General features: G+C 41.5%; 1 protein-coding gene across 1 annotated transcript; it reads left to right on the top strand.

Annotated features, from left to right (window-relative positions):
* The first annotated feature begins 1,293 nt into the window (after positions 1 to 1,293).
* On the top strand, positions 1,294 to 24,592 carry LOC138653033 (purpurin-like). Its single transcript, XM_069743175.1, has 6 exons — positions 1,294 to 1,509; positions 7,905 to 8,022; positions 9,357 to 9,493; positions 9,930 to 10,042; positions 16,742 to 16,954; positions 24,238 to 24,592. The coding sequence occupies exons 2-6, from the start codon at positions 7,906 to 7,908 to the stop codon at positions 24,246 to 24,248; spliced, it is 591 nt and encodes a 196-aa protein (XP_069599276.1). The 5' UTR covers positions 1,294 to 1,509; position 7,905; the 3' UTR covers positions 24,249 to 24,592.
* The last annotated feature ends 444 nt before the right edge of the window (positions 24,593 to 25,036 follow it).

Below are 25,036 nucleotides of genomic sequence, written 5' to 3'. Positions count from 1 at the left end.
TGTAATCCGATTTTTTCTCGCACCCATAGACTTGCATTGGCGATTCTCGGCCGAGATACGCTGACAATCGCAGCATGCTGCGATTTCACTCAGATCCTGAATACGGCCGAGAAAATATCGGATGATGGGAGCTGCCCCATAGATTAACATTGGGCCGAGTGCTATGCAATTTTTTAGCGCATTGCACTCGTCCGTATTACGGTCTAGTGTGACCCCTGCTATAGGCTTAGCCTATGTTAAGCAACACAGAGCCAAAGCGGAGCCAAAAGGCCTGGCACCCTCAGCGTATATGGCGGTACAGACGGCCACGACAAATGTGGCTCCGGCTGCGATCCGGAGGATCCAATTTACATTTCTGCTTGTGAGTACGCTGACCATTGAAAGAGACTATGTTTTTGAACTTTCCTGGGTCACTGCCTGTCTGTCACACTGTACCAACCCGCTGCACTACAGTGGTCAGAATTGCAAAAATTGGCCTGGTCATTAATGTAATAACCACCCTCGGGGGTAAAGGGGTTAAGTGATTTCTTTATTGAAAACACATGTGGCATTAATCAGGCCTGCGTGTGGGTTGGGAATTTGAACTCAGCTTTCCAAAGATAAGATAAACCAAAGTCAATTTATGTTTTAAGGAGGGGAGCAATCACTTTTTCACACAGGGCCCTGTAGGTATGGATCTCTTTTTCCCTTAATAATAAAGACATTCATTTAAAAACTGCATTTTGTATTTATTTTTATCTTTGTCCAATATGTAAATTTGTTCGGTGATCTGAAAAAGAAAAAAGTAGCATAAACAGGAAAGAAGCGGGAATAAAATATGAGCGAACACTGGCCACTCTTTTTTATTACCTGGTAACAGGTCCTGTTTAATATTTGAATGCATAAAGGAATGCTAAAAAAAAGGCATAACAAAATCCAAAATGCTGTTAAAAATGCCACAATGATTGCAACAAAAACCTAAAAAAAATGCCCAACGTGCCTTGCGTGAGAGTACCCTAAAGGGGGTTTAGAGGACTGAATAAACATGGCTAATTACTTCCAGAAACAGCACCCAATTAATCGACAGTTGGCAGATGGTATCTGGTATAGCAGTTCACCTCCATTGAAGCAAGTGAATTTGTTTTTATCCACAGTGAAAAGATTAGGAGTTTTCCCAATACAACAGTAACATGTATAATAAATGAAGTCACGGCCTCGACCACTGTGGCGGCTTATGACGGTCCGCATGTCGGGATGACACGTGCTGAATTTCCTAAGACACGGTTTTCTCATCCAACTCGTGTGTGTTCTCTCACAATTAGGCAAGCGCACATCTGAGAAAGGATTACACATTGATTTAATGTAATGGATTAACTAAGGGTAAGCCTCTTACTGTGCCCCGGGGACCAAAATAACTACTTAGGTAGACTGTGGGCTTATTATTTAAAGCAGAAATACTTAAACGGACAGAAAGTGATGTTCATCTGAATCTGTGAAGTCTCCACTTCTGTTAATTCCATAGAGAATCAGGTACGTTCACTATTCACACTGAAGACGGCATTATTTCTGTGCATTGTTTGGTCTTTTTTACATCTCGTACTTATCAACTATTACTTGTATTTTTGTATATCATCATATGTTGTGTTTCATTGTAATACTAGTTAATATTTCATTGTAAATATTGGTATAATATTGGCATATTGGTGTAATATATAAGTCAGTATATTAGGTAGGAGCTGACTTTCCATTAGGTACAAGAGAACCATGTCTATGGGCGGCTTTGGGTAAATGGTAGCTCTGTACTATACTATACTTTGCCATTTGTGGAGCCGACCCAGTCTCTATAGGAATCTAACATTTAACCCCTTAAGATCTAGGCCTATTTTGACCTTAACGAGTCATTTTATTTTTATTTTCATTTTCCAGAAGCCATCATTTTTTTTTGGCGACGTAGCTGAATTTTGGCTTTTTTCTTTTTTTTGCGGAATGAGTTATATTTGTCAGTGGTATCATTTTGGAGTATATATAACATACAATAACTTTTTTTAACTCATTAAGGGTCCGTGCACACGTTGTAATTTTATCTCGTTTTTGACTCGTTTTTTTTTTTATTTGTCACAAAACCTGAAGGATTTCTATTGCCAGCAAAGTGAATGAGAATCCTGAAGTCTCATGCCCACGTTGCTTATTTTTTTCTGCGCAGATTTACAGCAGATCTAAATTTACGCCATGTTAACTCTTTGGCCATGTGCACATGTTGAGTATTTGGTGAGTTTTTTACTTCAGTATCTGTAAGCCAAAGCCAGGAGTGGGTGATAAATGCAGAAGTGGTGACGAGTTTCTATTATAGTTTTCCTCTGATTTTTCCCACTCCTGGTTTTGGTTTAAAAATACTGAGGTAAAATACTGACCAAATACTCAACGTTTCAGTGTTTTTGCTGCAGATGACACCCATACTAATGAGTGGGGAAAAATTTGCAACAAAAACGCATGTAAAAAACGCGTCTAGTTTACTCAATATTTTTCCTGCCAAGACCTGCAGAAATGGCGCACAAATTTCTGCACCAAATACTTAAGGTGTGCACATACCCTAACAGTAATTTTCCCAGTGTGCTGCAAAAATAAAGTATTACGTTTATTCTGTGGGTCAGTACTATATGTATATTATAATATTAGTTGCGCAATAAATACAATGTTTGAAAAAAAATAGTTTTTGTGTTGCCATAGTCGGAGAGTCAAATGTTTTAGAATTTTCTGTAACCGAAGCTGTATGAGGACTTATTGTTTGCTTGACCAATAGTACCACTTAATTGTACACATGACTTTTACTTACAATTTTTTGGGAAGCAAAATTTAATAAAAAAAACTTGGATCTATCGATTTTTTTAAAACATCATTCTCCATCCAGTACAATTGTTCATTTATTATGTGGGTCAATACAATTATGATAATACCAATTTTTTCTAGCCATATTCTAAGACGCCAGCTGAGACAAGCTGACGTTTTCACTGGTGCCATTTTAGTATTACTTTTATTGAAATTTTGGTGAAGCGGGAAGAACAAAGTGGCAATAAGGTCATTCTTTTTCATAATTTCTTTTACAGCCTACATTGTACTGGATAACTGGCATGTTAACTTTATTCTGCTGGTCAATATAATTATGCTGATACTCAATGTATATAATTTTTCTAAACATTAACTACTTTTCCACAAAAACTGACTTTTTATAGCGAACCTGTCACATTGAAAATGCACATAAAGATAGATAGGATCTAAGCAGACCGATATATAGTTTATTGGGGAAAAATTCAGTAAATTTAATTTTTTGCTTATTCTGTGATTTTGAGTCAAGTGGGTGGTTCTAATCAATGACTGATAGCTGTGTCTGTATGCACACTTATAGATGAAAGGCTGCCAAACCTGAGTATTACGGCCAACTTGTCTACAATGCCCAGAATGAGCCAAATTTGTTCAATTACTTCAGATCTATACCATGATGACTTCCAATGTGACAGATTCCCTTCAAAAAAGGTCATTTTATGCATTAGTTGTCATACTCTGAGACCTATAAGGCTCCTTTCACAAAGCATTTTTGCTCACATTTCTTGGATCTGAACTAACCCGCAAAATGGGATTCAGGAATATCCGCCAACAGAGCCATAGATATACTATAATGGTGCCAACAGAGTCAATGTGCGCTCTGACATGCATCACTTTCGGGCATATACACCGACTGGAGGCGAGCACCCAGACCTAGTAGACTGCACACAACCTATTAGGGGCTTAACTACTAAGGTTTTTTTTAATTCCTTCATTTTATGATTTGAAAAGTCATAACTTTTTAATTTTTTTTCACAGCGGTACAGTAGCTGTTGGAAGACTTGTTTTTTCTGTTGGGTACCAGTTTGGGATATATACACTACCGTTCCAAAGTTTAGGGTCACTTAGAAATTTCCTTATTTTTGAAAGAAAAGCACAGGTTTTTCCAGTGAAGCTACCATTAAATGATTCAGAAATACATTCTATACATTCTTAATGTGGTAAATGACTATTCAAGCTGCAAACATTTGGTTTGTAATGCAATATCTTCATAGGTGTATAGAGGCCCATTTCCAACAACCATCACTCCAGTGTTCTTATGGTACTCTGTGTTTGCTAACTGTGTAAGAAGGCTAATGGATGGTTAGAATACTTGTGCAAGTATGTTAGCACAGCTGAAAAAAGTTTGGCAGATTAGAGAACCTATAAACCTGACCTTCCTTTGAGCTAGTTGAGAATCTTGAGCATTACATTTGTTGGTTCCATTAAACTCTCAAAATGGCAAGAAAAAAAGAACTTTCATGTGAAACTCGACAGTCTATTCTTGTTATTAGAAATGAAGGCTATTCCATGCGAGAAATTGCCAAGAAACTGAAGATTTCCTACAATAGTGTGTACTACTCCCTTCAGAGGAGAGCACAAACAAGCTCTAACCAGAGTAGAAAGAGAAGTGGGAGGCCCCGCTGCACAACTGAGCAACAAGACAAGTACATTATAGTCTGTAGTTTGAGTAATTGAGGCCTCAGAGGTCCTCAACTGGCAGCTTCATTAAATAGTACACGCAAAACGCCAGTGTCAACATCTACAGTGAAGAGGTGACTCCGGGATGCTGGCCTTCAGGCCAGAGTGGCAAAGAAAAAGCCGTATCTGAGACTGGCTAATAAAATGAAAAGATTAATATGGGCAAAGGAGCACAGACATTGGACAGAGGAAGATTGGAAAAAAGTGTTATGGACAGACGAATCCAAGTTTGAGGTGTTTGGATCACACAGAAGAACATTTGTGAGACGCAGAACAACTGAAAAGATGCTGGAAGAGTTCCTGACGTCATCTTTCAAGCATGGTGGAGGCAATGTGATGGTCTGGGGTTGCTTTGGTGCTGGTAAAGTGGGAGATTTGTACAAGGTAAAAAGGATTTTGAATAAGGAAGGCTATCACTGCATTTTGCAATGCCATGCCATACCCTGTGGACAGCACTTGATTGGAGCCAATTTCATCCTACAACAGAACAATGACCCAAAGCACACCTCCAAATTATGCAAGAACTATTTAGGGAAGAAGCAGGCAGCTGGTATTCCATCTGTAATGGAGTGGTGAGCGCAGTCACCAGATCTCAACCCCATTGAGCTGTTGTGGGAGCAGCTTGACTGTATGGTATGCAAAAAGTGCCCATTAAGCCAAACCAACTTGTAGAGGGACTTCTGGAAGCATGGGGTGAAATTTCTCCAGATTACATCAGCAAATTAACTGCTAGAATGCCAAAGGTCTGCAATGCTGTAATTGCTGCAAAGGGAGCATTCTTTGACGAAAGCAAAGTTTGAAGGAGAAAATTATTATTTCAAATAAAAATCTTTTTTTCGAACTTTGTCATTGTCTGGACTAGATTTTAAATTCATTTGGCAACTCATTTGATTAATAATAGTATAAGTTTTCATGGAAATCACAAAATTGTTTGGGTGACCCTAAACTTTGGAACCGTAGTGTATAATTTATGAGCTTTTATTAATTTATTTAGTTGGATGATTTTTTTTGCCATTTACTGTTTTGTTATTCTACAGGTGCTTACAAATACAGATATACCAAATACTGTACTTTAGAAATATTTACATTTATTACTTTTGTGAAAAATTTTTTTTACCTAAAGCTCCATAATGTTCAAATCCTTAAGGGGGTAAGCACAACTGTCACATGTCCAAAAAAGGACTGGGCCACAAGCCTCAGAGCAATTTTTGCCTTTTTATTTTTTTTCTACACTATCAAAGCTCTATATATCTAAATAGGAAATTTTTAAGATTGTGTAATTTAAAGGATTATTCCCATCTTCATAAATGGGTATTGTCGGATACTGCCTGTAACAACAAGCAATTTTGCAATTTGCTGTTTTATAAAATTTTCAGACATTCTTGTGATATCAACACTTTACTTTTCTTTAAAGCTTATCACCTTGGAAACCGACTGCTGTTGCTCGGTTTCCTACTGCCTACAGTCTTTTTGCTATTGAGTTTGTCAGCACAGGATGGTTAGAGTGCACTGTTCATCTTCAGTGCAATGCTTACAAACTAGAAAGCGGTAGTCAGTCTCCAAAGTAACAAGTTGAAAACAAAAGAAAAGTGTTAAGATCTCAAGATCTTTGTTTATACAAGGACTATCTAACAAAATGTATCTATGAAGACTCAAAAAACCTTTAACCCCTTAATGACCTATGACATGCTATGTCCGTCAAAGGCTACCTCCCCCTCTTGAGTGCAGGCTCTGGCGATGAGCCCGCACCATTGATGGCACATGACAGCTGATCTGATCAGCTGTCATGTGCCCCTAACAGCCGCAGGTGGAATCGTGATCCACCTGGGGCTGTTAACTAGTTAAATGCCGCAGTCAATCTCTGACAGCGGCATTTAACTTGTGCAAACCGGATGCGTGTCTTAGCGGTGCCCGTGTCACATGACCGCTGGTCGCAGATGGGTTGTCATGACAACCCGGGGTCTGCAGGAGACCCCTGTGGTCATCATTGCCGAACTGCTATGATCATTTTTGTCACACATAGCAGGACTGCAGCTCTTCTATGTGTACCACAAGCGATCAGAAGACTACAGCTTCTAGTCTCCCATGGAGTCCATTGAAGCAAGTAAAAAAAAAAGTTTTTAAAAATATTTAAAAAAAAGAAGTTCAAATCACCCCCTTTTAACCCCTTCAAAATAAAACAATTACAAAAAAATAGAAAAATACATATATCTGGTATCGCCACATTCAGTATCGCTCAATCTATGAAGATATAAAAATAATAAATCCGATCGTTAAACGGCGTAACGAGCAAAAAAAAAATCAAAACGCCAGAATTATGTTTTTTTGTCACTGCAACATTGCACTAAATGCAATAACGGGCGATAAAAACATTGTATCTGCACCAAGATGGTATCAATAAAAACGTCAGCTCGGTGCGCAAAAATAAGCCCTCAACCAACCAAAGATCACGAAAAATGGAGACGCTACGGGTCTTGGAAAATAGTGCAATTTTGGGGGGGCAAAGTTTGGATTTTTTTTCAACACTTAAATAAAAATTAACCTATACATGTTTGGTATCTATGAACTTGTAATGACCAGGAGAATAATTTGGCTTCAGATCTGTTTTCTCTCATGAATCAAATTACATCTGTTGTCTATAAAAGTCTGTGGGAAGTGAGTTTGAGGGAGTCAAAAGCAGAGCGACCCTAAAAAAAGCTGCAGCAGCTTCTAGTGACTAGAGAAGAAACCACTAATATACCGATCCCTAATGTATTGCATGTCCCATCTGTAGGCTTTTTTCGATTATGACTGCATCTCTTCTTGCTGGGGGTTGCCCTTTTCATTTTCCTCCATTCAGGTGTTATTTTAATGATTAAAACAATCCTGCAAGCACATATGCCTTGTAGTTACCGTGTATAATGCCTAATTAGGGTGAACTCACACGCTGCTGATTTTGTTGCAGTAATTGCCTTGCCTGCAAATCGATTCCATTCATCTAAATGGGGAAATGGGGTAGTTTCAATGGAGGGAACAGCTGCAGAATGTTCTGCAAAAAGATCTCCATAACATGAATTCATCCTAATGAGGCATTATAGAATTACAAGGCATATAAGAAACATGCTGACACTACCGTGTATAATGTATTTACTATTCTAGACAGAACTGCACCTTCAGACTCCAAGGTTCTAATACAAAATCGTTTTTTAAGTGCCATTCCTATTACTCCGTACTTCCTTCCACACCAGGGCCCAAGTGTGACTGCAACCCTGCACCATCACAGCTACATCATTAAATTTATTGGTCATGTCAAGTAACAGTCTTACAATTTTATAATATATAACTAATTTTTGCTAAAAGAAATGCTACACATTGATCTCTTTCAGGATGAAGCATTTTAAGTATGTCTTTATTGCTGCACTTCTCACCATCATTGAACAATGCAAAGCCCAATCTTGTGTGGTGGATACTCTGAAAGTCAAAACGGACTTTGACATAAAAAAAGTAAGAACACCTGATGCATTTCTGGCTTAATTTGTACCAAAAATATTCTTTCATGCTTTGCACCACATTTTTATATGGTGTAGTCTCTTTCTGCTACCTGCTTAACAAGAGAGCATGCCCGGGATCAGTATCCTAGCATGGCTCGCTGCAGTAGTGTCTACATTTTAAGTTTTCAATGACTGTGACGGTCTTCTGTAAGGAAGGGGATCCTCATACTATCCCTGGAACTGGGACCCTAACTATCACTGTCCCGGGGGTACTCTTGAAGGTAGAGAGGCCTGAGTCTCTGATCTTATTAAGCTCCTGTTAATGTTTTAAGCTGTCCCAACTCTCTCCCCCAGGAGGCCTGGAACAGATATGATAGTGTAGGACAGACAGGGGTTAAAGAAAGTAACAAAAATACAAACACTCATCAAAGATAGAAAGGAATATACCAACCAAATGGGAATGGGATACTGTGGAAAGCATTTACCCAAAAACAGCACTCAACAATCTCCAGTAGCAGCCCAATCTCCAATACAGCAGAGCGTCTAAGGAGCTAGGAAGCAAAGCTTTCACTGGCAAGACAGAGAAGGTCTAGCCAGGTTTTATAGGGAGAGTTAATGTCCAGAACAGAAGCAGCTGAAATGGAGTTGCATGTTTCTGATCAACATAGAAAGGGTTGTTAACCTCCTCAGCACCAACGTAAATCAAATTCATTTAATATGGATCCAAGCACAGGCTAAATGGAAGATCTGCGGTTCACAATACACAGTGATCTTCTACCCCCAGATCTCCCAGGTTGACGTGACACTCGTGACACCATGAACCTGAGCACTCTAACACTGCTCAATCTTTACAATACTGTCAGAGCAGCAGGATCTCGTGAGACTTACACTAAGGATATTTTGTTCTGTCCTGACAACAATAGAGATATAAGTGTACAAAGCACAAGAGATCAATGCTATATCAGAGTTTCACATCATCCACACAGTCATAATCTGCCTAATACCCATAACCATAGTAAACTTTATTCTTCTGTTTTGATAGTAGAACATGACATCGCATTCAGATGTCCATTTTGCCCATACGTGTTCTATCCCGTGCTTTTCACGGATGCAAGGCGTACCCATTATAGTCTAAAGGGCCGTTCAAGTCTGTGTTTTTTCATGTATCGTGTGTCCATATAAAACTCATATGACCATGTCCATTTTTCTCCGGTATCACGGAAGAAAAGTGCCAATACAAGTCCATGGGTGCTTGAGATACTCGTGACAGAATTATACTGATAGTGTTTAATGTACAGCAATGGTTTTGTAAACTAATGTTTTTTGTTTTTGCATCATTCTATCCAGTATGGAGGGAAATGGTATGCTGTTGGAAAAAAAGACCCAGAAGGCCTCTTCCTTCAGGATAACATCTCTGCTGATTATACAGTAGATGAAGATGGCACAATGACCGCATCATCAAAAGGCAGAGTTAAACTGTTTGGGTATGTAACACCCTAACTAAAGTAGACAATCTAAATCGGTCAAAGCACATTATTTCTTTCAAAAATATTAATGAAAATTATTAAGAAGAAAAATAACTAGAGATGGAAAAATTGATTTGCAGTTCATCGGCCAGGTCAGTAATCTGTGACCGCTGGACGAGAGCCCTGTAAATCTCCATACCTCCCGACATTCCCACTTTCCTTTTGATTAGCTGAGCTGGCCCAATGTCATCATTGTGGCGTTACAGATACGCAAAGTCGCACCAACTTGGGTAATCAAAAGAAGAGCCGCAAGGATAGGAGGTCACACATTACTGACCTGGCCAATGGACCAGAGTCCTGTAAATTTATTCTCCCATCTCTAAAAATAACATTTTGGGATCAATTTCTTGAAAATATAGAATCCTAAAAGTGACCATAAAAATTACATTTTTAGGTTCTGGCTGATCTGTGCAGACATGGCCGCTCAGTACTCAGTACCAGACCCAACCATACCAGCAAAAATGTATATGACCTACCAGGGGCTGGCCAGCTACCTATCAAGCGGAGGTAAGTTCAGATCTACTCTGCTAAGCAAAAGTTTAGTGTTTCCATGGAGCATAGTGTTTTGTTATAGTTTCTTAGAGTAACAAAAACATCCAAGAATGGTGAATGGTTAAATAAAAAAACCTATACTGACCTCTTAAATTCAAAGCCACTCCATGGTCACTGCCCCGGTGGTCTCCGACGGTGTCGGTTTACTTTGTTCACAGCAGCGATCACAGTCAATTGCTGCTGCAGCCAATCTTTTACTGTAGTGGTGATAACTGTATATATGGCAAGCGACTACTGAGGCCAGTGATTGGCTGTGGCTATCACGTTAATTATATATGGCATGTGATTGCTGCAGGAAGTAAGCTGAGACTAGTGAGACCTATCAGGATGGCAACAATGGAGCAGCAGGAGACTGAAGAGGTAAGTGTAGGTTTTTGTATAAATCTATTTTCTGCTCTTGGCTACATTTTAATAAATTTCCAAAAAATAATGTAAACATTCTTTATTCACCAAATCAGCATAAAAAATGAGAAAATCATCACATTTATTTGCAGGTACTGCAAGCTGTAACCGTAACATAAAAAGTAATAATTGTGGATGGTGTTATGACCTGGTGGTCAGGACAATAATGGACCTGGAGGTTAAGAGCACACGGAATGACCTGATAGTTACTGATAATAAGGACGAGCTCTGGGACGTGGGAACTCTGCTGACCGCAATCCCTAATCCTATCACACACACTAGAAATAGCTGTGGATTGCGCCTAACGCTCCCTATGCAACTCGGCACAGCCTAAGGAACTAGCTAGCCCTAAAGATAGAAAAATAAAGCCTACCTTGCCTCAGAGAAATTCCCCAAAGGAATAGGCAGCCCCCCACATATAATGACTGTGAGTAAAGATGAAAATACAAACACAGAGATTAAATAGATTTAGCAAAGTGAGGCCCGACTAACTGAACAGACCAAGGATAGGAAAGGTTGCTGTGCGGTCAGCACAAAAACCTACAAAAAGACCACGCAGAGGGCGCAAAAAGACCCTCCGCACCGACTCACGGTGTGGAGGCGCTCCCTCTGCGTCCCAGAGCTTCCAGCAAGCAAGACAGCAATAAAAATAGCAAGCTGGACAGAAAAATAGCAAACCAAAGAAAAACAAACAGGACTTAGCTTCTGTTGGGAAGACAGGTCACAAGAACGATCCAGGAGTGAACTAGACCAATACTGGAACATTGCCAGGTGGCATGGAGCAAAGATCTAAGTGGAGTTAAATAGAGCAGCCAGCTAACGAATTAACCTCGTCACCTGAGGAAGGAAACTCAGAAACACCCACCAGAGGAAGTCCATGGACAGAACCAGCCGAAGTACCATTCATGACCACAGGAGGGAGCCCGACAACAGAATTCACAACAGTACCCCCCCCTTGAGGAGGGGTCACCGAACCCTCACCAGAGCCCCCAGGCCGACCAGGATGAGCCAAATGAAAGGCATGAACCAGATCGGCAGCATGAACATCAGAGGCAAAAACCCAGGAATTATCTTCCTGACCATAACCCTTCCAGTTGACCAGGTACTGGAGTTTCCGTCTCGAAATGCGAGAATCCAAAATCTTCTCCACCACATACTCCAACTCCCCCTCAACCAATACAGGGGCAGAAGGATCAACGGATGGAACCACAGGCGCCACGTATCTCCGCAATAACGACCTATGGAACACATTATGGATGGCAAAAGAAGCAGGAAGGGCCAAACGAAATGACACAGGATTGATAACCTCAGAAATCTTATATGGACCAATGAAACGAGGCTTAAACTTAGGAGAGGAAACCTTCATAGGAACATAACGAGACGACAACAAAACCAAATCCCCAACGCGAAGTCGGGGACCCACACAGCGCCGGCGGTTAGCGAAACGTTGAGCCTTCTCCTGGGACAATGTCAAATTGTCCACCACATGAGTCCAAATCTGCTGCAACCTATCCACCACAGTATCTACACCAGGACAGTCCGAAGACTCAACCTGCCCTGAAGAGAAACGAGGATGGAAACCAGAATTGCAGAAAAACGGCGAAACCAAAGTAGCCGAGCTGGCCCGATTGTTAAGGGCGAACTCAGCCAACGGCAAAAAGGACACCCAATCATCCTGATCAGAAGAAACAAAGCATCTCAGATATGTTTCCAAAGTCTGATTAGTTCGTTCGGTTTGGCCATTAGTCTGAGGATGGAAAGCCGAGGAAAAAGACAAATCAAGCGATCACAAACCACCCAAATGACCGACATCTTTTGAGAAACAGGGAGATCAGAAATAAAATCCATGGAAATATGCATCCAGGGCCTCTTCGGAATCGGCAAGGGCAAAAGCAACCCACTGGCACGAGAACAGCAGGGCTTAGCCCGAGCACAAATCCCACAGGACTGCACAAAAGAACGCACATCCCGTGACAAAGACGGCCGTCGGCCACCAAAAGGATCTAGCCACCAAATCTCTGGTACCAAGGATTCCAGGATGTCCAGCCAACACTGAACAATGAATCTCAGAGATAACTCTACTAGTCCATCTATCAGGGACAAACAGTTTCTCCGCTGGGCAACGGTCAGGTCTATCAGCCTGAAATTTTTGCAGCACCCGCCGCAAATCAGGGGAGATGGCAGACAAAATTACCCCCTCTTTGAGAATACCCGCCGGCTCAGGAACACCCGGAGAGTCAGGCACAAAACTCCTTGACAGGGCATCAGCCTTCACATTCTTAGAGCCCGGAAGGTACGAAACCACAAAATCAAAACGGGAGAAAAATAATGACCATCGAGCCTGTCTCGGATTCAACCGTTTGGCAGACTCAAGATAAGTCAAATTCTTGTGATCTGTCAAGACCACCACGCGATGCTTGGCTCCTTCAAGCCAATGACGCCACTCCTCGAATGCCCACTTCATGGCCAACAACTCACGATTACCAACATCATAATTACGCTCAGCAGGCGAAAACTTTCTAGAAAAGAAAGCACATGGCTTCATCAACGAGCCATCAGAACTTCTTTGCGACAAAACAGCCCCTGCTCCAATCTCAGAAGCATCAACCTCAACCTGAAACGGGAGCGAAACATCTGGCTGGCACAACACAGGGGCAGAAGAAAAACGACGCTTCAACTCCTGAAAAGCCTCCACAGCTGCAGAAGACCAATTGACCACATCAGCACCCTTCTTGGTCAAATCAGTCAACGGTTTAGCAACACTAGAAAAATTAGCGATGAAGCGCCGATAAAAATTAGCAAAGCCCAGGAACTTTTGCAGGCTCTTCACAGATGTCGGCTGAGTCCAATTGTAAATGGCCTGGACTTTAACAGGGTCCATCTCGATAGTAGAAGGGGAAAAAATGAACCCCAAAAATGAAACCTTCTGAACTCCAAAGAGACACTTTGACCCCTTCACAAACAAGGAATTCGCACGAAGGACCTGGAACACCATTCTGACCTGCTTCACATGAGACTCCCAATCATCCGAAAAGACCAAAATATCATCCAAATACACAATCAGGAATTTATCCAGGTACTCTCGGAAGATGTCATGCATAAAGGACTGAAATACTGATGGAGCATTGGAAAGCCCGAATGGCATAACCAGGTACTCAAAATGGCCCTCGGGCGTATTAAATGCTGTTTTCCATTCATCGCCTTGTTTAATACGCACAAGATTATACGCCCCTCGAAGATCTATCTTGGTGAACCAACTAGCCCCTTTAATACGAGCAAACAAATCAGACAGCAACGGCAAAGGATACTGAAATTTGACTGTCATTTTATTAAGAAGGCGGTAATCAATACAAGGTCTCAAAGAACCATCCTTCTTGGCCACAAAAAAGAACCCTGCTCCTAACGGTGATGACGATGGGCGAATATGGTCTTTCTCCAAGGATTCCTTTATATAACTCCGCATAGCGGCGTGTTCTGGCACAAATAAATTGAACAATCGACCCTTAGGAAACTTACTACCAGGAATCAAATTAATTGCACAATCGCAATCCCTATGAGGAGGTAGGTCACTGGCTTTGGGCTCATCAAATACATCCTGATAATCCGACAAAAACTCTGGAACTTCAGAAGGAGTGGAAGACGAAATAGACAAAAATGGAACATCACCATGTAACCCCTGGCAACCCCAGCTGGACACAGACATTGATTTCCAGTCCAATACTGGATTATGAACCTGTAGCCATGGCAACCCCAAAATGACCACATCATGCAGATTATGCAACACCAGAAAGCGGATATCCTCCTGATGTGCAGGAGCCATGCACATGGTCAATTGGGCCCAGTACTGAGGCTTATTCTTGGCCAAAGGCATAGCATCAATTCCTCTCAATGGAATAGGATACTTCAAGGGCTCCAAGAAAAAACCACAGCGCCTGGCAAACTCCAAGTCCATCAAATTCAGGGCAGCGCCTGAATCCACAAATGCCATAACAGAATAGGATGACAAAGAGCAAATCAGAGTAACGGACAAAAGAAATTTAGACTGTACCGTACCAATGGTGGCAGACCTAGCGAACCGCTTAGTGCGCTTAGGACAATCGGACATAGCATGAGTGGAATCACCACAGTAAAAACATAGCCCATTCCGACGTCTGTGTTCTTGCTGTTCAGCTCTGGTCAAAGTCCTATCACATTGCATAGGCTCTGGCCCATGCTCACATAGTACCGCCAAATGGTGCACAGCTTTACGCTCCGGCAAGCATCCATCGATCTGAATGGCCAAAGACATAGACTCATTCAGACCAGCAGGCATGGGAAATCCCACCATGACATCCTTAAGGGCTTCAGAGAGACCCTTTCTGAAGATTGCTGCCAGGGCACATTCATTCCACTGAGTGAGCACAGACCACTTTCTAAACTTCTGACAATATATCTCCGCTTCATCCTGACCCTGACACAGAGCCAGCAAGATTTTCTCTGCCTGATCCACTGAATTAGGTTCGTCATAAAGCAATCCAAGCGCCAGGAAAAACGCATCAACATCACGCAATGCCGGATCTCCTGGCGCAAGGGAAAATGCCCAGTCTTGAGGGTCACCACGTAACGAAGAAATAATGATCCTTACTTGTTGAACAGGGTCACCTGAGGAGCAAGGTTTCAAGGCAAGAAACAATTTACAATTATTTTTGAAATTCAAGAACTTAGATCTATCACCAAAAAACAAATCAGGAATAGGAATCCTAGGCTCTAACATCGGATTCTGAACCACAAAATCTTGAATGTTTTGTACCCTTGTAGTGAGATTATCCATCCAAGAGGACAGATCTTGAATGTCCATGTTTACACCAGTGTCCTGAACCACCCAGAGGTAAAGGGGAAAATAGAGACAAAACACACTGCAAAGAAAAAAAAATGGTCTCAGAACTTCTCTTATCCCTCTATTGAGATGCATTAGTACTTTGGGCCACCTGTACTGTTATGACCTGGTGGTCAGGACAATAATGGACCTGGAGGTTAAGAGCACACGGAATGACCTGATAGTTACTGATAATAAGGACGATCTCTGGGATGTGGGAACTCTGCTGACCGCAATCCCTAATCCTATCACACACACTAGAAATAGCTGTGGATTGCGCCTAACACTCCCTATGCAACTCGGCACAGCCTAAGGAACTAGCTAGCCCTAAAGATAGAAAAATAAAGCCTACCTTGCCTCAGAGAAATTCCCCAAAGGAAGAGGCAGCCCCCCACATATAATGACTGTGAGTAAAGATGAAAATACAAACACAGAGATGAAATAGATTTAGCAAAGTGAGGCCCGACTAACTGAACAGACCAAGGATAGGAAAGGTTGCTGTGCGGTCAGCACAAAAACCTACAAAAAGACCACGCAGAGGGCGCAAAAAGACCCTCCGCACCGACTCACGGTGCGGAGGCGCTCCCTCTGCGTCCCAGAGCTTCCAGCAAGCAAGACAGCAATAAAAATAGCAAGCTGGACAGAAAAATAGCAAACCAAAGAAAAACAAACAGGACTTAGCTTCTGTTGGGAAGACAGGTCACAAGAATGATCCAGGAGTGAACTAGACCAATACTGGAACATTGCCAGGTGGCATGGAGCAAAGATCTAAGTGGAGTTAAATAGAGCAGCCAGCTAACGAATTAACCTCGTCACCTGAGGAAGGAAACTCAGAAACACCCACCAGAGGAAGTCCATGGACAGAACCAGCCGAAGTACCATTCATGACCACAGGAGGGAGCCCGACAACAGAATTCACAACAGGATGGTAAAACAGTGTTATGTACATCAAGCAGTACAACTATTACAAGTTTAGAAGAACAATGACTTAAGGTTGAAATTTCACAAGCCTATTTTATCATGAGATATAGGCTGCTGGAAGAGTCAACAAGGAACATATTTTTCTGTAATTTGTCTGATATATGTAGGGACTTTGATTTGTAGTCCAACCTGATCTGAGGTCTGTCATGTTTAGAGGGTTTGTTTTGGGAAATATCATTTTAAGAGGTTCTGATGAGTTATCATTCATGTCATAGCTGAAGGAACTGTAAATGGAGACTGTAAAAGGAACCCCTATAGGCAGGGTTCCTCCTCTTTCTTGAAAGAACTTGATTGGAACGTCTTGTCATTGGCTTGAAAAACATGGGAAACACTGTTCTAAACACATTTTTATTAGAATATAAGGTAAAAACATTTCCCGCTTTTCTTGCATGTATTGATTAATTTTTGTTTTCCAGGTGACAACTACTGGGTGATTGACACAGACTATGAGAACTATGCTATTACCTATGCTTGCCGCACTCTAAAAGAAGATGGAACATGCAATGATGGCTATGCCATTATTTTCTCACGCAATCCACGCGGATTTTCACCAGCTATTACGAGGCTTGTGCGCCAGAAACAAGAAGAAATCTGCATGGCAGGACAATTTCAACCCGTTCTCCAATCTGGTATGTAGCAGCTTTCATGCTCAGTATAGACACTACAGCATTGTGAAATGGTTTCCATTATTTTTTTTCCAAAATGATTTAGGGTATGTTTCTACGTTCAGGAAACGCTGCGTGTTTGACGCTGCTTAGAGCCGCAGCGTCAAACACGCAGCGTCCAGATGTTACAGCATAGTGGAGGGGATTTCATGAAATCCTGTCTTCACTATGCGATAAAACACGCAGGCGGCAGACCCGTGTAAACGGACATGTGGCGCATCTTTTCAGAACACAGCATATCTGTTTACAATGCAGCGACGCTCCGTCGCCGCGCCGTAAATTTACCATAGACTATCATTAGATGCGGTAAAATCGCATCTAATGATTAGTCACATGCGTAGAAACTGCGTAAATGCAGCTTACTACGCATGTCTGCCGGCTCACCTGTCCCGCTGCCGGAAGTCCCTCGTCAGCTGCAGTTGAGTTATCTCCGGTCACTAGCCTGGTTCGTCTGGTTCTCACAAACAGCTGATCAGCTGACAATAGCAAGGTGACATTAACCCCTTATTACCCCATATCCCACCGTTAAAGGGCAGTGGGAAGAGAGGGGCTAAGTGCCGGAATTGGCCCATCTTTACAGATGTGCCATTTCTGGGGCAGCTGGGGGTTGGTATTTGCAGCCGGGGGGGGGCCAATATCCATGGCCCCTCTCTAGGCTATGAATATCAGCCCGCAGCTATCTGCGTAGCCTTTCTGGCTATAAAATATAGGGGGTCCCCATGTCATTTTTTTGGGGGGTCCCCTTAATTTAATAGCCAGTAAAGGCTACGCAGACAGCTGCGGGCTGATATTCATAGCCTAGAGAGGGGCCATGGGTATTACCCCCTTCCCAGGCTACAAATATTGGCCCCCAGCCATCGGCTTTCCCCCTCTGGCGCAGAAAATTGCGTGGGAGCCCACGCCATTTTTTTCCCCTTGTCTTTTAAATTAAACGTTCATTCATAAACATCAGCCTTGCTATTACATAACTACTAGATGGTGGTCGATTCTAACGCATTGGGTATTCTAGAATATATATGTATGTACGTACGTCACGATGTGAGTGGGGGTTAAATTCCACGCCAATATCGATGATTGGTCGCAGCCAGCCACGTAGTATATAGCACAGCCATGTTGTATATAGCAGCCACTTAGTATATAGCACAGCCCACCTAGTATATAGCAGCCATGTAGTATATAGCACAGCCCATCTATATATATAATTGTCTAAGGGTTTTTTTGTCTGTCTGTCTGTCTTTCTGTCTGTCTGTCTGTCTTGGAAATCCCGGCTCTCTGATTGGTCGAGGCCGCTAGGCCTCGACCAATCAGCGACGGGCACAGCGACGATGATGTCATAAAGGACGTAGACATCCCGCGTCTCTGATTCAGCAACGGGCACAGCGACGATGATGTCATAAAGGACGTAGAAATCCCACGTTTCTGATTCAGCGACGGGCACAGTATCGACGTAGATGTCATAATGGTTGCCATGGCGACGATGATGTCATAACGGTTGCCTCAACCAATCAGCGACGGGCACAGTCTGCCATGAATTCTGGAATCATCATTGTCCATATACTACGGGGACATGCATATTCTAGACTACCCGATGCGTTAGAATCGGGCCACAATCTAGTGTAGTATATAACACAGCCCACATAGCATACAGCAGTGTGGGCACCATATCCCTGTGAAAAAAAGAATTAAAATAAAAAATAAGTATATACTCACCTTCCGTCGTCCACTGAAGCTGTCCCGCTCCTCGCGATGCGGCCGGCAGCTTCCATTCCCAGAGATGCATTGCGAAATTACCCAGATGACTTAACGGTCTTAGCAAGAGACCGCTAAGTCATCTGGGTAATTTCACAATGCATCTCTGGGAACGGAAGCTGCCGAGAGCATCGGGAGGAGCGGGAAAGCTGCGGAGGTGACGGAAGGTCAGAATAGCATGATTTTTTATTATTTTTAACATTATATCTTTTAACTATTGATGCTGCATAGCCAGCATCAATAGTAAAAAGTTGGTCCGGGATGGGGCGACACACTGGCACTGACTGGAGGGGAGTAGGGAGGGGCCAATTCGCGGCCAGACTAAGCCTGCCGCTGATTGTTCGCGACCTGCCGGCTGCAACCAATCAGCGACTCGGGATTTCCGTTACAGGCAGAAAGACAGACGGAAGTACCCCTTAGATGATTATATAGATAGATGGATAATCTATCTATAGATATATTTATAGAAAGATATATCTATAGATACATAGATATACTAAACATCGGGTTTGGTATTGGCTATCTATCTATCGTATCTATCTATTATCTATCTATCATCTATCTATTATCTATCTATCGATATATCTATCAATATATCTATCAATATATCTATCTAGCTATCTATCTATATATATATATATATATATATATCTCGATAGATATATTTATAGGTAAGATAATAGATACGATAGATAGATAGATAGATAGATAGATAGATAGATAGATAGATAGATACGATAGACAGATACGATAGATACAATAGATCTATCTATCTATCATCTATCTATCGTATCTATCTGTCTGTGTGCGTAAACATTATTCTTCAATGGAGTACGTAAATGAAGAGATTGGACAAGAAATGACATCACCCTTTTTATTTTGGTATATTTTTATTGAGCTTACAAAAACACACAAATCTGCATGAACAAAACGCATGAGAAACGCGTAAAAAAAGGCATGAAAAACGCAGGTGACCTGCCAGTGACCTCAGGTCCAGATTTGGTGCAGATTTTACCTGCGTCAAATCCTGATCAAATCCTGATGCAATCCTGAACGTGGACACATACCCTTAGAATAAAGTGTGTTTTAAATTCCCAATGGAAGGCTGATTAGTATCACAATTGCTACACTAAGGCTACTTTCACACTAGCGTCGTACTCGGCCCGTCGCAGTGCGTCGGGCCGACGTACCGACGCATACTGTGGAAGGGCCGCACAATGGGGGCAGCGGATTTATTTTTCCAGCGCATCCGCCGCCCCATTGTGAGTTGCGGAGAGGTGGGGGCGGAATTCCGGCTGCACATGCGTGGTCGGAAATGGCGGACACGATGCTCAAAAAACGTTGGAAGCAACGTTTTTTTGTTCGGACGGTCTGCCACAACACGACGCAACCGTTGCACGACGGTTGCGACGTGTGGCAAAGCGCCGCTAATGTTAGTGTATGGGGAAAAAACGTATCCTGCAGACAACTTTGCAGGATGCGTTTTTCCCCCCAAACGACGCTAGTGTGAAAGTAGCCTTAGCCATAAATATACTCTAAGTATTCCTGAGCATGCAGACCCTCAAATTCTAAGACAAATTGTAAGATGGCTCACAATTTTCAGGGTCTAACGTGGTATGAAAAGAAGCAGAAAAGCAGAGATATCATCAAGTATCTGGATTGTGAAGCAAAGAGCAGACCTTACCCTTAGCACAATCTGAATATGTATCGAGATATTTAGTAGTAATTAACATACTCCCATTCATATGTATGTTTCACTGGTGCTTCTTAATTAAATTCCCAAAGGTCTTGGTAAAAATCTATATTTAGTGCCAAAGAAATAAATAACTATAACATCCTAGCATATTACATACATAATGCAATACTTGAAGAGCGTAGTAATGAAGCGTTCAGATTTTAGGTGTCTGGCAATCATAGATTTTCTCTAAGCTTTATTATATATTTATACACAGTAGATTTATTATATGTCTGGTTTTGTTACGACCACTAACAAATAACTAACTGTCACTATATGAGTGGTCGCAACCATGGCTACCTAAACTACTGCAATGCCCTGTATATTGGGTAATCAACAAACTTACCAGAAGAACCGTTCTGCATTTCTTATTGGAGGTATTTGCTAATATTATTATGACACCTACTGCATATTGGGATAGGAACTTGGAGATGGCAATACCCCTTTAATCAATTTGGCATATCTTTTAACCCCTTCATGACCAGAGCTTTTTTCGCTTTTGCATTTTTGTTTTTCACTCCCCTCCTTCCCAGAGCCATAACTTTTTTATTTTTCCTCCAATTTGGCCATGTCAGGGCTTATTGTTCGCGGGACGAGTTCTACTTTTGAACAACATCATTGGCTTTAGAATGCCATGTACTCGAAAACAGGAAAATAATTCCAAGTGCCGTGAAATTGAAAAAATAGTGCAGTCCCACACTTGTTTTTTGTTTGGCTTTTTTGCTAGGTTCACTAGATTGCTAAAAAAAAAAGGCATAATTTTCCGATACCAGTAGCGTCTCCATTTTTCGTTATCTCAGGTCGGGTGAGAGCTGATTTTTTGCGTGCCGAGCTGATGTTTTCAATTATACCATTTTGGTGCAGATACGATCTTTTGATCGCCCGTTATTGCATTTTAATGCAATGTCACGGCATCCAAAAAACGTAATTCTGGTGTTTTTTTTTTTTTTCTAGCTACGCCATTTAGCGATCAGGTTAATCCCTTTTTTATTGATAGATCGGGCGATTGTGAACGCGGTGATACCAAATATGTGTATATTTGACTTTATTTTTATTGTTTTATTTTGAATGGGGGGAAAGTGGGGGTGATTTAAACTTTTATATATTTTTTATTGTTTTCATATTTTTAATCACATTTTTGTTTTACTTTTGGCATGCTTCAATAGCCTCCATGGGAGGCTAGAAGCTGCCAAAACTCGATCGGCTCTGCTACATAGAGGCGATGCTCAGATTGCCCCAAGGTAGAAGAATTACTGCATTGCTATGAGCGTTGACCACAGGGTGTCTCAAAGAGATGCCAATGCACCACTGACGCCCGATCACGTGACGGGGTCAGCGGTGCGCGTATTTCTGGCACTATGGCCGGAAGCGTGTGTTAAATGCCGCTGTCAGAGTTTGACTAGTTAATAGGAGCAGGCGGATCGCGATTCCGCCCGCGCCTATTGCTGGCACATGTCAGCTGTTGAGGTGGGCTCCGCCGGAGCCCACCTCAAAGTGGGGTTTCTGACATCAGACGTACTTCCCGTCCAACGTCAGAGAGGGGTTAAGCTGCAGGGCATTGCAGTAGCTTAGGTAGCCATGTTGCAACCACTAGCAGTTAACTGTCACTATTTGATTGGTCATCATAACCATGGATACCTAAGCTATTGCAATGCCTGCACATAAGTGACATAGAGAATCAGAAGAACTATACTACATCTTTAATTGGAGATATTTTCTAATATTATTATTATACCTACTACATATTGGGATAGGATCTTGGAGATGGGAATACCTATTTAATGAAGGGCTCTCTGGAGTATGATGTGCAAAATTAATTAAGAGGTGCCACTTAATGAATTTGGCATATCTTCTCTGTGGCATGTGCATTGCCAGAAATGCTACTCCAGCAAGAGACTGGAGTAGCATTTCTGGCATAAGAAATGATGGCACTTTTTTAAAAAAATGTATGCCCCATCCTGGACAGAGGTGCTTCACACTGACATGAAAACCACAAAATTCACCAACATTTTTGGCAACTCTTCATTGTGCAAGCTTTTTGCTACTTTTCAAAGCGTTTTTTGCCAAATTTTCTTAAAGTAAAAGCTTTGATGAACTGGCCGCTTAGTCTACCCTTTATTAGCAAGAACCACTGTGTATAAATAATTCTCCATTCCCAATAGTTTCAGGAAAACAAAACACCCTTATGTTTAGAAAATAGCCCTAGTTGGGATAGTCTCTAAATTGTCTTTGATGTTTCCACCTAAACCTCCATCACAGTGCCATATTTCAGATAGAAGTATCCGCTAAGGCAGCAAACCATCCAACATATACCGGCACCGTTGTACTTCATACTATACACAAATTGGACATGTCCAATACTTTCCACTATTACTTACCAATCTGCAGCACTGGAAAAGATAATGGTACTCGCTAGGAAGGCCCTCTATCAATGACATTTGGTGCTGGTACTTGGGCGTACTTTCATATAGTAATTTATATATCAGGGTTACTGTAGCTCTAATTAATTAATACTGTACTGTATTAATAAGTCTTCCTTATCAAAAATTCTCGTTAATTGGCCTAGAAAAACAGCTTGTAAAAAAAAAATAAAACAATAAAATAACAAGCATTAGTTTACATAAATGCATGTTATTTAGAAAGGCTGTTAGCGACAACCTGTGCTAGTGTTCTTCTGAAATAAACTGATTCCATACACAGCCCTAAATATCTAATATATGAACTGAACCAACTAAAAGGTTCCTGCATCTGTCTAGCAATCGTATCTCTGTCCATTTAAAGGCATGGTCTATTTAGACTTAAAGACGTTGTCCACTACTTGGACAACTTCTTCTCATGCACCTCGCTTGGCCTCCATAAAATAAGAAAGGCTATACTCGCCTCCCGTGCTGGCGCCATTCCCTCAGTGTCGGCACTCGCTCTCCCCGGGGCTCCCGTGCTGCTGTGTGACACATGATGTCGGCGCCCAATCAGCGCCTCTGTCACTGTCTCCGCCTCCTGTCGAAAAGAGCATGAAGAAGAAGGCCGGTATCAGCTGCAGCCTGGACTTTCTCTTCATTGTCTGAAGGCGGGGAAAGTGACCCTGATTGCAAGCCTGCGTCACGACAACCATACAGGAGACCTGGGAGAGCGAGTGCCGACAGAGCGGGAACAGCGCCAGCACAGGAGGCGAGTATAGGCTTTATTGTTTTATGGAGGCCAAGCATTTTGATCAAGAAGGCTTTGTCCTAGTAGGAATACCCCTTTAACCATTAGAGAAGAGAAAACAACATGCAGCCAATGAAATCATTGAAAAGCTCAAAGCAGGAGATGAACATGTTGATTCTCTGGGAGCCAGTGACTACTTCCTGCCCCCGTGTTACAAATTCTGTTGTTCCAAGAGAATTGTTACTTAAAGGGGTTGCTTAGAATCTAAAAACAGTTTGAAATGTGAAATTAAACAAAAAGTCAAACACATCTCACCGGTAGACATGGTTCTGGTGCTTTATAATTTTCTACCGGTCTCTGTATCTCCCCGCAGTTCATGATGTGCACTCTATTTAAATAACCGCTGCAGCCAAACACTTATTGGCTGTGGCGGTTATATGGCTAGACAGATGTGAAGATTATGAAGGAGCATATGAAATAAAAGGCAAAGTACACCAAGCAATGTATACATAAATCCGTTTACTCACCTGCGTTTATTTTACTTTAGAGAAGAACTGGCGACATGCAACCTATTTCCCCCATTAAAATGTATTAATTTCTCATTTTCTATCTGCAGGAGCTTGCTGAAATTCATTTCTTCAAGATCATTTTCTATTTGAGTATGGAACCTACAAAATCTGACTGAACACACCTTTAAGAAATGCACAACTTTTATTTTTTATTATTTCTGGGTGCAATTATATATTTTAAATGTCACATTTGTAGGAACTGTTTAATTGTGCGTCCTGTAACAAATGAAACAGCGAACCAAGTCACATACACGTTTTTCATAAGTTTTAACATATCAGCACCTTTTGTTAATCTGTAGAACATACACTGTGCGGTATAAAAATAAATCTATAATTTTTGTAAACTTATTGTGTCATTTTTCCATTCATATTTTCAAGACCCAATAAAATGTTATACCAGAATCTTTTTGAAATCTTCTGTATACATGGAATTAATCTGTTAACTCCTTAGTCACCGAGCCAATTTGGTACTTAATGACCGAGCCAATTTTTACAGTTCTGACCACTGTCACTTTATGAGGTTATAGCTCTGGAACTGTTCAACGGATTCTACTGATTCTGTTTTTTTCGTGACATATTGTCTTCATGTTTGTGGTGAAATTTATTCGATATGACTTGCGCTTATTTATGAAAAAAAAACTAATTTGGCAAAAATTTGGAAAATTTTGCAATTTTCAAATTTTAATTTTTGTGCCCTTAGATCAGAGAGTGGTGTCACACAAAATTGTCAATAAATACCATTTCCCACATGTCAATGTTACATCAGCACAATTTTGGAAACATTATTTTTTTTGTTAGGACGTTATAAGGGTTAAAATTTGACCAGCGATTTCTCATTTTTCCAAC

This window comes from Ranitomeya imitator, chromosome 1 (genome assembly GCF_032444005.1).
Source record: "Ranitomeya imitator isolate aRanImi1 chromosome 1, aRanImi1.pri, whole genome shotgun sequence".
Lineage (NCBI taxonomy): Eukaryota > Metazoa > Chordata > Amphibia > Anura > Dendrobatidae > Ranitomeya > Ranitomeya imitator.
This window is presented reverse-complemented; position numbering and strand designations above follow the sequence as displayed.